At 41.8% G+C, this 15,764-nt stretch overlaps 1 protein-coding gene across 2 annotated transcripts in view; it reads right to left on the bottom strand.

The window, feature by feature from the left end:
- Window positions 1-15: 15 nt before the first annotated feature.
- LOC138835111 (WD repeat-containing protein 37) overlaps window positions 16-15,764 on the bottom strand; it is a 49,756-nt gene continuing 34,007 nt past the window's right edge. For both annotated transcript variants that reach the window (XM_070033775.1, XM_070033776.1), the window contains exons 11-13: window positions 8,850-8,984; window positions 8,304-8,418; window positions 16-2,828 (exon numbers count right to left, since the gene is read on the bottom strand). In XM_070033775.1, the coding sequence (XP_069889876.1) occupies window positions 2,697-2,828; window positions 8,304-8,418; window positions 8,850-8,984 (382 nt within the window). In that variant the 3' untranslated portion in view covers window positions 16-2,696. The remainder of the gene's footprint in view (window positions 2,829-8,303; window positions 8,419-8,849; window positions 8,985-15,764) is intronic.

The raw sequence follows: 15,764 nt of genomic DNA, 5'->3' as shown, positions 1-15,764 counted from the left end.
CAAAACTTTTGACTACAGAAACCCATGTGCGGTGGTTGAGAAAAATGTTGTGCTGTCCAACAACCAAGCTCAGGAAGTTTGCTACCAACACATTTTTATTTTTTTGTAACCACACATTTTCCTTCCAACATTAAATGAAATTCTGGACACTTCTGCACATTATAGTGTTTCCATTTCTTAACACTATTTCAAATGAGTCACATGTGGCTGATAACATAACTTCATCCTAGCCACGTGACACACACATGCATGCACCTGTGTGCATGCGTACACTTTCCTCAGGTGTAAACCTCTTGGAAGCAACCCCACCCGTGGCCACACAGCAACAGTGGGATGAGAGCCTTCGAGAAGAGGAGATCAGTGAACAGCACGTCATGTCCTGCTCCTGAGAACTCTTGCTTGAGCACCATTAGGATCATGTGCTCTCATGGGAATGAGCAGGAACCTTGTTTCTGGGGTCAGAGGCTGGTCTCCCCCAGTTAAACAGAGAAGCTGAGCAGCTATTGGCAGTGAGATTCACCAGTCTGCATAGAACTAAATGGTACACACACACACACACACACACACACACACACACACACACACACACACACACACACACACACACACACACACACACACACACACACACACACACACACACACACACACACACACACACACACACACACACACACACACACACACACACACAGAGCTTCCATTGTATTTCTGTCTGGCAGAGATCTGGTTAAGTTCAATTTAGCTATTTTGGATACATCCCTCAACTCTCCTATTATTCTAAGATAAAATGCAAGGAACATAAGAACATGGCTGTGCAGCTCATCACTGGCAGTCATCTATGTTCGTGACTTGGCATATACAGTGGGAGGTGGATCCACCAATCATCTCTTGCTGTAAGGTGAAATTAGGCCACAGCAAACATCGTGATACTCCACCAAGCAAAATACACCCTGGACAGCAGGAGCTGAAGCCTGACATTCCAATCAATCATTGTAACAGCCTGACTTCCGCTCTCAAAAAACAATTGGGGTCAGACCTGTGATCAGAAAGTGCCAGGCTTTAAAAATACAACAAAAATTTAAAAATAGCATTGCTTTAAAACATTTGTTGTAGATCTCTTAGTTAACTATCTCAATTCTACTTTAAGCCATTATTGGTTATTCTTGGGTTGATCCTTCCTGGTTGTGTCAATTTCAGAGTCATTCTGAATGAGTCAGGGGTGAGGTTCTTAAAATTAGTCCCTTAGGACCCAAGGCTTATCACTCTTGGTAAGTCCACTAAGGACTCCTGAATGTCCACTATAGTAGCACTTAACCAAACAGACTTAGAGTTATTTACACTCTCATATCACCAAAAACAGGAAAACACAGGAAACAGGGGTAGGGTAGAGCCACCATGATAGTTTAAATGATGGTTTTCAGAATTACCTGCCTGTACCTCTCCAAGTGGCCAGCCTCCACATGGTTACATGTGAAGGATTAAAATGATGAGAGGCGATAACTGAGATGTCTCTTTATCAGAACTGTAACTCAATAGGAAACATTAACTTACAGATACCAGAGGTATGGTCGTTTCTAAGAAGGCAAGAATAAAGACTTACACAGCAGGATTGGCACTGAGAGGTATACTGGCTACTCAACCAGCTGGTACCTACAAACTGTTATTGTTACCACCAACCTCACTGAAGAACCTTTCACCATCAGCATACATTTGGTATGGTTGTCTTTCTTGCCTTCTATCATGAATTCAATATTCCAGCTATAAATCAAAAGTGCTTTAACTAGGCAACAGTGAGAGACTCCAAAAGTTTCCAAATATTTTTGAGGTAGTACTCATTTATTTGCATTGTTGGCTCTCAATACCACCAAGGAAATGAACCCACTTAGAAGTACGCAAACCAAGTAAGTAGAAAATAAATAAGATTTTGTTTTCAGGTAGCAGGGCCTTCTTATAAAGGTCAAGTCACATTCAATGGATAAGTCATTTGAAACTTCTAAAAAATGTTTATAACCATAGCTATAAACTAAAGTGCTTTAAATTTTGCTTAATACCTAAAATCAGTGATTAGAATCATCATCTTTTAGAGTTTGCCTATATTAGACCTCAGGAGATTGAAATGATTTTTCCATAAAAAGCAGAAACTTTCTTTTCAAATTTGCAAATCCAGGTTATTTTTACAGAACTGTAGCAGAAATTCATTGAAACAACTACACAACAGTACTTGCTAAGACGTATGGATGTCAACATGAAATCTCTGATCATTCCTGCCACTCACTAGCCAAGGCAAATGCAGCCCTACATCTTCCCAGCACAAGGTAGATAAGTACAATCATTCCAGAAAACACAGCAGACCACAGGGGCCGTTCAGTAAGAAAAAAAGGTCACATTTAACACATACAAGGTAATGTCCTACTGCCTGTCAGTCAATGTCCACAGCTCAAGCTTTTCAGGTACTGTGTGGAGGAAAGCTTCACTTCTACCGACCAGGGAGGGCCAATACACACAAGACAGAAATAAAAAAAAATATGAACATTCTGTACATTTCATGCAAGCTGGGCACAATGTGAAAAGAACACATACAAAGCACCCTTCCCAGGGCCAAACTTTCACAAAAAATGGCTGATTGATATGCAGAAAAGCCTGTACGAATCAAATGTCCATGGCATACACCCAACTAAGAAGCACTGGTGAGCTCATTTTTCTTGTAACAGTGCAGGAATGTTGATGTTCCAACCAATGGCTTGCCTATCAAAGCCACACGTGAACAGATTGCAGACCGGGTGGTCTTCGCTCCACGCCGAGCAGCACACCATTCTCCGGTGGCCCTGGAGATAAGCAAACAAACCAAAATTAGTGCGCCTAGGTAACAAGTGAACACCATGGATTAGTCCAACTGAGCCACCAACACTGCACATGACAACGGACTTTCCCTGAGCCAGTGCTAGTATGGCCCCAAAGAAATGAGCACCAATGGAACACATGACAAATGATAAAGAAGTTGGGGTTCTTTAAGAAAACACGCTGGCTGTGGTGGCCCAGGACTGAAATCTCAGGAGGTAAAGATAGAACTGTAGTATGACACAAGCCCAGTGACCCAGAAGGTCAGTGAGAACTCCACCTCAACTAGCAAGTGAGATGTGGTGGGTCACACCTACAATCTGCATGGCAGAGGTGAAAGTAGGTGGGTCATGGGTCTTTAGCAAGAAAAAAATATATATACACACAAAAAATCAGGAAGTGGCGCTGTGGCTCAAGTGGTAGAGTGCTCGCCTTGAGCTGAAGAGCTGAAGGACAGCGCCCAGGCCCAGAGTTCAGGCCCCATGACCAACCAAAAAAAGAAAGAAAGAAAAAAAAAAAAAAAATATATATATATATATATATATATATATATACGGTCAGAAAATGATTCATTTGTCGTTGTTGTTGTTGTTGTTTTTTTGCTATCCTTGAGCATTTTTTTGCTCAGCACAACTTCCAGTTTTCTGGGGGTTAATGGAGGTACGAGTCTCACACAATTTCCTGCCTGGACTGGCTTGGAACTGTGATCCTCAGATCACTCAGATCTCTTGAGTAGTTAAGGATGATAGGCATAAGTCACTGCTGCCCGGCAATTTGAAATTTTTAAATATTTGTGCAGCAAGTTAAAATAAAATTCAATCAAAGACTTCAAGTATCATTTATCAAATAATTGGTTTCAGTCATAAAAGAGCTAGGAAAATATACTTTGTTCCCAGGAAGACAAAACAAATAAATGACCTTCTGAGTAAATTCCTACAATCTTCAGAAATTCCAGTCAAAAATCAGGGTTGAGGGCTTGGTACCAGTTCCTAATGTCTGTAATTCGAGCTATTCAGAAGGCTAAAATATGATTATCTCAGTTTGAAGCCAATCTGAGACTCATGTCCAGTGAACTTCCAAAAAGTCAGAAGTAGAGCTATATGACTCAAGTGGTAGAGCACGAGTTTGGGGCAAAAAAAGGTCAGGGACAGCACAGGGACAGCAGGCACCGCTCAAGCCCCAGGAGCAGCATGCGCACAAATGCACGTGCACACACACAAACCTACAGTGACATTCTACCTCCCTCAATCATAATTGCTATTATTAAGAAAACATAAAAACAACAAATGCTGGCTAGCATGCCTGGAAAGGAACCTTTATACATTGCTAGTGATAAGGTAATTTAGTCCAAGTACTACAGGGGAAAAAAAAATAGGGTTAAAGGTGTGGCTCAAGTGGTAGAATGCCTGCCTAACAAACAGGATGCCTTCAGTTCAAAACCTAGATCACAAAAAAGGTTAAAAATCAGAATGTCTGGGACATATAAAACTTAACAGCGTGACATATTAGGGTATATGTATACAGATGCAAGTAAGTGCTTATAGTAACACTCCACTACTTAGAATACCTATGAGCAGTATCTTAGAAATATTAGCTCTAGGACTGGAAGTTGGCTCAGTGGTAGAGCGCTTGCCTTGCATTCGTAATTCCTCAGCACCACATAAGCAAAAAGAAAAAGCCGGAAGTGGTGCTGTGGCTCAAGTGGTAGAGCGCTAGCCTTGAGCTGAAGAACTGAGGGACAGTGCCCAAGCCCAGAGTTCAGGCTCACGACCAGACCAAAAAAAAAAAAAAAAAAAAAAGAATTACTATTAAGTAAAACACAGATTTTGAAAAGATAAAGAATAGCACAAAAACTTTCTCTATACAACATTCACGTATGAATAATGCTGTGAGTAAATTTGACAAGAACTGCAGTAGGCTGCAAAAATATGGTAACTGAGAAGTCTATATACTAAAAACAAAATGGAAAGCTACCTTCATTGTTCACTGTTACTAATAATATCACTAAAATCAGCACACAAGAAGTGACACCTCTCAGTCTAAACTATGCCTTCAGGAAAGCATTACTTAAAGATAAATGCAAGGGGAAAGAGATGTGACTGGTAGACTAGCAACTATCAAAGTGCAAGGCCCTGAGTTCAAACTCTGGTGTCATCAAAACTAAATACACAAATACATACATAAATAAATCCACTTACATACAGAACACCACTAAATAGCTGTGGAACTAGGAAAGTTACCTTAACCTCTCTGTATCTTCATCAATTAATTAGGCTAATAGGCTAATGGTATCTAGCCCCCTTGGGTCATTATGAAGATTAAGCAACAAATAAATATAAGCTAAAGATATAGCATTCATCTTCACAAATGAATAAAGGAAAATGACCACACAGTCAAGAACTCCACTGTGAGGAACTTGAACGTCAGAGAGAGCTCTGAGTCAGACAAGACACCACCACCACCTCCCAAGTGGGGTCAGGAACTCCACACCTCATGTGTTCAAAGTACTGTGCTCACACACAAGCACACACCGAGACATATTATGGACAATCGCATTACCCATCCACACATGAAAGGCAACTCCTTTGTACAGCTAAATAGAAAACTTAAAAAAAAAAAACCCACCAGGGCCTCCTGCGGTGTAAGATCCCAGTCACACAGCACACTTTCCAGAGTGTGCCGTAAACATTGCCTACACTACTCCCACTTTAATCACTAGTCACTTTCATTCTAAATCCTAGAAACCCCAATAAGTCCGATATACTGACGTACACGTACACACATATACTTGAGAGGCTGAGGCAGGCAGGAGACTGCAAGTGTGAGGCCAACCTGCCCAACTTAGCAAGACTGTCTCAAAATAAAATAAACAGGGCTATGATTAAGCTCAGTAGCAGAGTGCTTGTTTAATGTGGGAAGGCTAGAGGCTAGACAAGTACTGGTTTAATTCCTAATACTGAAGAAAACAGGTTTTGTTGTTTTTTTTCTCTTTTTAAAATTGGCCGGAACATAATAAACCAGTGATTTCTAGCTGTGGTTCTATGACATGAAAACTACATTTATTCATTTAAATAAGTGTTACAAGGTCAAAATTAAGTGCTATATATTAATCTTAAAAAAATAAATCTATGTCAGGGCTGGGAAGGTGGCTCAGTGGTAGAGCGCTTGCCTTGCATACATGAGGCCCTGGGTTCGATTCCCCAGCACCACATAAGCAAAAAGAAAAAAAAGCTGGAAGTGGCGCTGTGGCTTAAGTGGTAGAGCGCTCACCTTGAGCTGAAGAGCTGAGGGACAGCGCCCAGGCCCAGAGTTCAGGCCCCACGACCGGACCACCCCCCCCCCAAAAAAAAAAAACCAAAAAGGAAAAATAAATTTATGTCATCATTAGGTTGAATGTTTAAAGACAATTTAAAATGAAATTTTCTACAAGAAATCAGAATCCTGTGTTTAATTTGTAATACTGAGTGTAAATTCACAGCTTCATGCTCACTCGGCTTGCTTAGTTCAATGGCCCTTCTACCACCTGAGCCATACCTCCAGCCCTGCTTTTGGCTGGTTATTTTGGAGATGAAGTTTGCCTACGCTGACTCTGAATCTTCATCCTCCAGATCTTAGCCTCTTGTGTAGCTGGGATTACAGGCATGTGATTCTTCAGTATCTGACTTCCTTACTTTCTCAAGGGAAAATATTCCCAAAGTAAGCACATCACTTAACTTTTCATAAATCTCATACATGTTGCAGAACAGTCTTGGACCACACACAGAGCATTGTGCCTTCTGTTGTGCTGAAGGCACAACTTAGTTAACAGATCAATGGTGTTTAGCAGTTTTCACAATATTTTTTTAAAATTCCCACAGCAGACAATTCATGGCTTGCTATGATGTACTGCACACAAAGAATTAAAAGGTCAATAAGTAACCTCAAACAGTACCCTTAGGAGTCATCAAAAAGAAGAATGGCTGAAACACTCCTCTGGTAGAGACAGCTGCTTTTCAGAAATGGCACACCACCTCGAGAGATGATGGCACTGCATCGGTAGCAAATCCCCTTTTATGACAGTCAGCAGTATGTGCGGTACAAAGCCAGCAGAGGGCTAGCTTATGACTCATGAACTGTGCTCTGAGGCTGTACACCGTGAAATGAGAGTGGTTATCGCCACCAGATCAGCAGGAGAGCAGCCAGTAGGCAGTAAGCAAGGGGAATGTGTGCAGAACAGGGCACTGCTCAAGGTGGATGAGCACACAGACACGAGTGTGAGTGAGCTAGAGGGAGGAGCTATGATCAACAGGGCATGCGGGTTTGTTCATCAGACATCACAGACACTCAGGAAACAGCAAAAGAAGACAGGCAAGAAAGCGACTGTGTGAGGGGCTCAATTAAATACGAAAGCCTGAAGAATTATTGCCTTGACAAGTAATGGAGTTTTATTATTACAACCACTCCTGTTACCTCTGGCCCCAACTCCACAGAACATCAGAACTGCCCAGGGCACTACTGAATGCGGGCTCCTGGGCATCCCATCGGACACTGACTACAGTGGGCTGAATGCTGCTTAACTCCTTGCCACCGCATCCCAAGTTGGCAAGGTGCAATCCCGTAACTTGTAAGAAGAAGCATGTGAGGCAGTATCGCTGTCACAGAAGGGGCCTTCTGGCTGGAAGTCGGGGTGAGGGTCCCATCGCAAAGAGCTCCCCCCTCAGCCACCAGCGCCGCTCCCGCCTGGGCATAGCAGCAGCTGTCACTCATGCACTTCCACACTATAAATCCTACAGCAAATACATGTGGCAGCCACAGCCCAGGAGCAAAGGATCTTTATTTATTTTTTTTGGGGGGGGGCGGGGGACCGTCCAGTTATGGGGCCTGAACTCTGGGTCTGGGCGCTGTCCCTCAGATTTTCAGCTCAAGGCTAGCGCTCCACCACTTGAGCCACAGTGCCACTTCCAGCTTTTTTCTTTTTGCTTATGTGGTGCTGAGGAATCAAACCCAGGGCCTCATGTATGCAAGGCAAGCGCTCTACCACTGAGCCACCTTCCTAGCCCAGGAGCAGAGGATCTTACCAACCTCAGTGAGGGTGGGGTTTGATCCTATCCCATCTCAAACCTAAACAATGAACATACAGGGTACTGGCAATTTGGGTAGGAAGAATCTTTTACAATATAAACTCTAGAAACAGATCCAGTGTTTCTGATGAAAATCTTAGTAGGATAACAAGAATGCAAAATATGTAACCCATATTTTTATATGGGTTACATGTTGAAATTGTATTCTTTGGGGTATATTTGGTTAAGAAAAATGATTAATTAAAATCAGCTTCTGTCATTTCTCTCCTTCTTAAGGTAGCTATGAAAAAGTGTTCTAAAATGTGGTGGCCCAGGTTACATTTGTTCTGGACAGCACAGTTAAGGAACAATGCAAGCCCCTCTGGTAACAGCTACCACAGCTGCCACCGCTACCACCCTTACCTGTCGACTGCTCCGGGGAAGCCGTGCCAGCCGCACCCCTGACATGTCAAACAATCGCACTTGTCGGTTGTCGTGGGGGAGGGCTATGATTTTTTGGCCAACACATACGTTAATCCTGCAGAAAAGTGAAAATGGATTGTGCATAAAATAGCGAACATGTAAATTAGAGATAATGGTTCCTATTTTTCACATTCTACAGTAAATGAGATTAGCAAACTACATATGGCATTAGAGCCTGAGGTACTTACCTATACCTACCAGAGCACCCAAACCCTACACACACAATACACAGACTTACCTCCACAACAGCGGACACTGTTCCGCCCTACAACATCAAACTCGTAGTAAATGAGTAAACAAAAGCCCTACAACATAGCCATAAATGGCTAAGTCTTCTAAGTCTTACTACCCCAACCTGATTTCTAGGGATACTAAATTTAGAGAATTCATAAAATATTTTCCTAGGAGGCTACACCATTTTTCTTAAGGTTGTATCAGTGAAACACTGAGCAAATACAGACAAGGCTTTAGCTTGTCAATCCTTACCTGTTGATGGCAGAGTCTGTGCGGATGGTTGCAATGGGGGACCGCATATTTTTTAAATCCCACACTTTCACTGTGCGGTCATCGCTGCCTGACACAACATTGTCTCCCACAGTGAACACGGCAGAGGTCACAGTGCTGCAAGTACAGGGGAGAGTTCAGCCAGGCTGACGGGAAGTGCGCACTCTGCACACTAAACACCATCCTCCTTCAGAGGGTGGACCCAGTCCACAGCAGTGCCCTCTGCAACCCACTCTCATCTCTTCCACTCTTCCCGTAAATGTGCTAAGTGAGGATATCCGATTTCTTTCCCAGTAAAGTAGGAAAACGCAGTCTATTCTACCATATCCAGGCAGGGGACCAAAAAAAAGGGAGTCCCCAGAAAAATAGGGACTAGACAAAACCTGCCAAAATCTCTACGTATTTGTGCCTGATGACAAATTGTGAAAACGCTGCAATTACCAATTTAATCAGAACGTGAGAATTAGAGGAAAAGAATATTCTGACAACCAAACAATTTAAATAAGGCAAAGGACTTCAACAAACATTTGTCCAATGACAAGAGTATATGAAGATCAAAAATGTAACAGGACACCAAATCTTCAGGACAGCCTTTATCAAAAACCACAACCAGATAACAAGTACCATTGACAAAGAGAGAAATCAGAATCCTTGCACATTTCTGATAAGGAAAGTAAAATGGTGAGCCATTGTAGAAAAGTAGAGTAGTTCATCAAACAAATAGAATTAATATAAGACATGGCAATTATCCTGAGTAAATAACCAAAATAACTAAAACCAAGTTCTCAAACAAGGCTCGCGATATTACACACACAATAGCCCCAGTATCCAGCAGGTAGATTTTTTGAAATAAAGTACATATGTATACTGGAATAATATCCATTCTCAAAAGACAGGAGATTCCAAAATATGTGACAATGCAGGAGAGAATGGAAATAGGGCGCTTAAAGGGTACAGAATTTCTATTTAGAATAGTTTCTGCTTAGTTCTGAAATAGTGTTAATGGCTGCACAATAGTGTGTATCTATTTTAATGTCACTAAACTGTATACGTTAAAATGATTAAAATGGTTAAATTTTATGTTTTATATAGTCAAACACCTTATGTTGTTTGTGCGCTAGTGGGGCTTAAACTCAGGGCCTGGGCACAGTTCCTGAGGGTTTTTTTGCTCAAGGATAGAACTCTTGAGCCACAACTCCACTTCCAGCATTTTAAGGGCTAACTGGAAATAAAAGTCTCATGGACTTTCTTGCCCAGACTGGCTTCAAACTGCAATCTATAGATCTCAGCCTCCCAAGTAGCTAGGATTACAAAGCATGAGCCACTTAACTACTTTTTTTTTTAGATAGGGTCCTCACTATATAACCCAAGCTAGTCTTAAGTCTTAGTCCTCCTTCCTTAACCTCTCAAGTGCTGGAATTTCCAGAGTGCACCAACACTTGGCCTTGACCCCAACTTTCTAAAACAGATCTTAAAAAGAAAGACATCAAAACTATTCTCTTTAAACTTGTTTACATAATCCAAGGTAATTAATAATTTTCTTTTTAACTTAAACAAGAAATTCATGATGGGGGTAGAGGTTTATGGGGGCAGAGATTCATGAAACACAGAAGGACTTGAAATTCAAGAGTTTTAAGAGTAAAAATTACACTGCAGAGTAAAAATTCTTAGAAAAATGAAAAGACAAAAATTAGCTTCATTTATTCTTGATATTTAATTTCAATAGTAAAATATTACTAACACTTAAATGACTCTGCTCTTGGAATGTGGAAAATAAAATACACTGTCTGGCATATGTAACTTCTAAGTAATGATGAAGTGGATTAAAATGTAAACAAGGAGGCGAGCACTGGTAGCTCATGCTTGTAAGCCTAGCTACTCAGGAGGCTGAGATCTGAGGATTTTGGTTCAAAGACAGCCAGTTCAGGAAAAGTCCGTGAGACTCTTATCTCCAATAAAACACTAGAAAACCAGAAGTAGCACTGTGGCTCAAGTGGTAGAGCGCTAGCCTTGAGCTGAAGGGCTGAGGGACAGCGCCCAGGTCCAGAATTCAAGCCCTTCAACCAACAACAACAACAAAAAATATAAACAAGGCAAAATCCCACTGCTCTAACTTCAATCACAATCCCTAAAGAAAACTTGTCCACCAGCAGAGGTTTTGCAGTCAGTGAGGCCATGGCTACTGTTAACTTGTGACACAACTCCTCCTCTCAAAGGGACGCGCCCAATCATTTGTTAGCAGATGATCAGGACTGAAATAACATCATAGCATCTGAAGAAGAAAAGCCTAAATCCAATTACCTCAAGGTTCAGCAGTTCAAAGCCAGCCAAGGCAGGAAAGTTCATGAGATTTATCTCTAATTAAGCACCAAAAAGCCAAAAGCGGAGCTGTGGCTCAAATGGCAGGGTACTTGCCTTGAACACAAAAGCTCAAGGACAGTGCCTTCAAGTCCCAGGACTGGTGTGTAAAAAACAGAAAGAACCTGATTATAAATTAGGTATTGTTATGTTATAATGTTTCATCTGTTGAGAGATGTGAAAGGCAGAAAGTAAAGGTGCCCCACTGACTTCTCTTTGACCAAGTTAAATTTCAGCTAATATTCTGCTAAATTAATGGGGAAGAAAAGCTTCAACAAAAGATCATCTAACCCCATGTTAATGAAATGCTAAAAGACATTAGGTTTTTAATAAATCACAATCTTGACAGGTATTGTAGGACATCAAGAGAAAAAAAATGGCAAGGCTAGCAATAGATTTAAAGGCACCCTTGGCCATCGGTCCCACAGGGAGGCTGGTGAGCTACAACCACTCACTGGAAAAGCTTCTGACTCTGCCAAACTCCAGCAAAACTCATTTATCTTGTCGTGGAGAGCAGCCGAGCATGTACTTCCAGCTGACAGTATGGTACCTTCTCACCACACACCACTGCCTGATCTGGAACATTCTGCTCCCTCCGTGGGTCTCAATCAATGGAAATACTGTAATGCTAGCACTCCTCATTAGGACTAACAGCTGTCTTCCCAGTCACACAGAGACATGAAACTGTTTTGCATAACAATCTGCCGAAATTTCACGGCTAAGAAAAAAAATATATGATGTGGAAAATGCTGGACCATGAAATGCTAATGCAGTGTGCTTTTCTAAAACCATGTCCAAAACTAGAGTTTCCATTTGTTTTTAAAATGCAAATTCCTACAAAATCATGCTTTTTTAATCTAAAGAGTACATGTTTACAGATAGCAAATGCTCCCAAGTAGCAACACCAGAGAATCCCTTTTCTTGGAACAAAGGCTTACATGTCAAGGTTCACAGAAACCATGTTTAAAAGACTATGAAGGTATTAACTAGGCCTTTATGACTACACCCGGCAACTGCTCAAGTACATTCACACAGTGCAGCACTGATACAAAATTCAAGGATAACGTACATCATTCAACAGATGGGACTTTGACACAGAGCCTTGTCTGGACTTCGTAAATTTAAGTATATCCAATGAGCCTCCCCTCCCCCCCAAGCCAAGAGGTATGCCTACACAACACCCCGTGTAATGTCTGCAGAACAGGGTATGCCCAAAGTAGCCAGACTGCCAGATTCCTTGCTGCCTATCATTTTCCAAACTACCTGTGTTAAAACTACATACACTTTCAACAATGTCACTAAAAATCTAACATTCTGACTCTGAAACCAGGTTCTGTGGACATGCCCAGATCCTGGCGAGAAGATGCTCTTTCTGCCTGTCCTATCATATGAGCTTTTCAGAATTTAAAGAATTCACACTTTAAGAACTTAGAACTAAGTCATGTCCAAATGAAACACATTTCTAAAAATTTTTTGATAACAAATATCCCAAAGACAAAGAAAAGAAATTCTCAAAGGAAAAGTAAAATTTGGATCATATAGTATTCTTTTTCCTGAAAATTTCAGGAAATTCCACTGTTTTCTACAAAAAAAAAAGAAATGCGTTCGCCTAATAGGCAGCAGTGCCTCGCTATTCTCACTTGGTTACACTACCTTCTAACCTCCTTGTACGGAATAACAGATTCCCAACCTACATTATGATCCACCTACATTATAGAATTGTTTTAAACATTTACTGAACATTCACTGTGCCCAGGTCCCTCTGTGTGAAACCAAGGCGACAGAGGGTCTCCATCACAGCAAATGGGATGATACAACCTTCTAATGAAATACACTGTGCTTTGGGGTGCAGGGTATCATCCAATGGTCACCATGCTGAAGCTACAAACATGCTCTAAAGCAACTGCACTGAGCCCTGGCCTGCTGACTAGGTCTCCCGCAGGGATTTCAGGCATATCCAGGCAGCACATTTAGTTCTTTAGATTATGTCTTAACTGCAACAACCAAAACTGTTTCAAAGACTACTCAAAGGGGACAGCACTGCAATACAACTTGATTTTAAGTTGTCAAAAAGGTTAAAATTAGTAAGATATACAATAATTTATTGTGACATCAAGGGTCAAGACTCCTGCTGTTTTATATCAGGTCACTCTCCTCCATTCTTATTTAACAATATTATAGTTGAATATTCAACTATGAGAGTATTTGTAACTGCATCAGTAATTTCAATAAAAACCAAAATAAGCAGAGAGTGCCAGGTGAAAAGGGTGTGTGTCTGTGTGTGTGTGTTTATGTGTCTGTGTGTGTGTGAGTGAAACCCTATAATGCTATAATGGGAAAATGCTTTTTCATCAAGTTCATCAAGTTCTATTCTCCTTTTAAGCTGAAGTTCAGATATCACAATTAATGAATCATAGAGACCAATCAAACCTCAAAGACTCCGTGTCTACCTTCTTCTGCCAACCATGCACTGTGCTGCACAGGAACTGCAAGGTGCTCACCTGTCTAACAAGAAGACGGAGGCATTCACAGTTACCTGCAAGTTTCAGAGCCCCAAACATTCAGGTAGAGTACACAGCCAGCATATTATCTATTCTCCTTACAAAAATCAACCCCTTGGAAAACATCCGCAAGTGCCCTCTGGCTTGGCCTGCTGCTTCGTTTGTATTTGCTTGGGAAAACCACACCTAACTCTACACCTCCCACATGCCCCTTTGCTGCCGGCCACCACCGCGCTACAGGCCTCCCATACCCACATCTACACGTGACTCAGATGTCTATCCTTTCACCTGAGGATGTGTCCATGCCCTTCTTCCAAGAAACAAAACACAACATCACAAGAAGTAGCAAAGATCTCTTGCACCCAGCAGCACATGCACAAATATCCACCCTCTACTACCAAAGAACATGGCTGCCATCAACCATGTACCCCTCACTTCTTGTACCATAGCATCACCTCCAACTGAAAGCTAATCCTCCACACTCTCCTCTCTGCACTTCTCCACTGCATGCCTCCTCCTGCCCCAGAGGGACGAGTGAGGGGATTGCTGCTCCCACTTCACCACCAGAATGCAGTCCCTCTGCTGAAACCACATGGCTTCATTCACTGTAGCCAAGCCATTACTCACTACAGGGACTGCCCATCATACACTGGAAGAAATAAATGTCTGATGCATCTTTTAAAATGGCATCTCACAAATATAGTCACCAAGAGCTACTGCCTATAATTCTAGGTACTTGAGATGATGATCATGGCTAAGGCCATTCTGCGCAGAAAAGTCCAAGAAACTCCATTCTCCATGGAGAGAAGCTGGATGTTGTGTGGACATGCCCATTACACCAACAGCAAATGGAAGCCTAAAGAAGGCAGACCACAGCACAGCTGCACTCTGGTGGCAAAAGCAACCAAGGAAAACCAGGGCTCGATGTACAGCTCAGAAATGTTACACCACCCTATCGAGCACCAGGCTTGATTTCAAAACCCTAGTATTGACAAAGAGTTAACAGATGTAATAAAAGCTAAATAAACTCTTTAGAAAATATGCGCTTTGATGAAAATAACAGTAGTTAACTTAGTAAATACCTCTCCACAGTAATTCTTGAAAAACTAGAATTCTGAGGTAATTCCCTGTGAAATATGATGCCTTTGTCTTTCTTGCCCTCCCCCATTCCTCTCTCCCTACATCCCATTCTCTCTTTCTCTATTTCTAGAGTGCAGGGAAAGTCTCCCAGGCTTGTTCCCTGAATGCTGGGATTATTAAATGTGTACTACAAAACCTACACGATGATTTTATTATTTTTTTTTTTTTTTGTCGGTCATGGGGCTTGAACTCTGGGCTTGGGCACTGTTCCTCAGCTCTTCAGCTCAAGGCAAGCACTCTACTGTTTGAGCCACAGCGCCACTTCTGATTTTCCAGTGGTTTATTGGAATATAAGAGTCTCACGGACTTTCCTGCCCGGGCTGGTTTTGAACCAAGATCCTCAGATCTCAGCATCCTGAGTAGCTAGGATACAGGTGTGAGCCAATGGAGCCTGGCATCCACACAATGCTTTCTTCCTAAATTAGATGAACAAAATTTTGAAAATTGTTGTTAACCAAATTCAGCTAATCCTATGAAATTAAGCTTATTCAAGTCTGTTCTCTGGACTAATGCCACTTAGTCTGTATTCTCTTGGCTTGTTCTGTTTCTTGTTGATGGTTTCAGAAGATGGAAAGCCATAGCCGGGCACTGTTGGCTCACTCCTGTAATCCTAGCTACTCAGGAGGCTGAGATCTGAGGATAGTGGTTCAAAGCCAGTCCAGGCAGGAAAGTCCGTGAGACTCTTATCTCCAATAAACCACTCAAAAACCGAAGTGGCACTGTGGCTCAAGCAGTAAAGCGCTCGCCTTGAGCTGAAGAGCGCAGGGACAGCTCCCAGGCCCAGAGTTCAAGCCCATGACCGACAAAAAAAAAAAAAAGAAGAAGATGGAAAGCCAGCAGATAACAGCAATTTTATGGCTACCAGCATGTGCAGGGTATACATACATGATTAACCAAT

This window comes from Dipodomys merriami, unplaced genomic scaffold (genome assembly GCF_024711535.1).
Source record: "Dipodomys merriami isolate MVZ:Mamm:240054 unplaced genomic scaffold, mDipMer1.0.p SCAF_2286, whole genome shotgun sequence".
Classification (NCBI taxonomy): domain Eukaryota; kingdom Metazoa; phylum Chordata; class Mammalia; order Rodentia; family Heteromyidae; genus Dipodomys; species Dipodomys merriami.
This window is presented reverse-complemented; position numbering and strand designations above follow the sequence as displayed.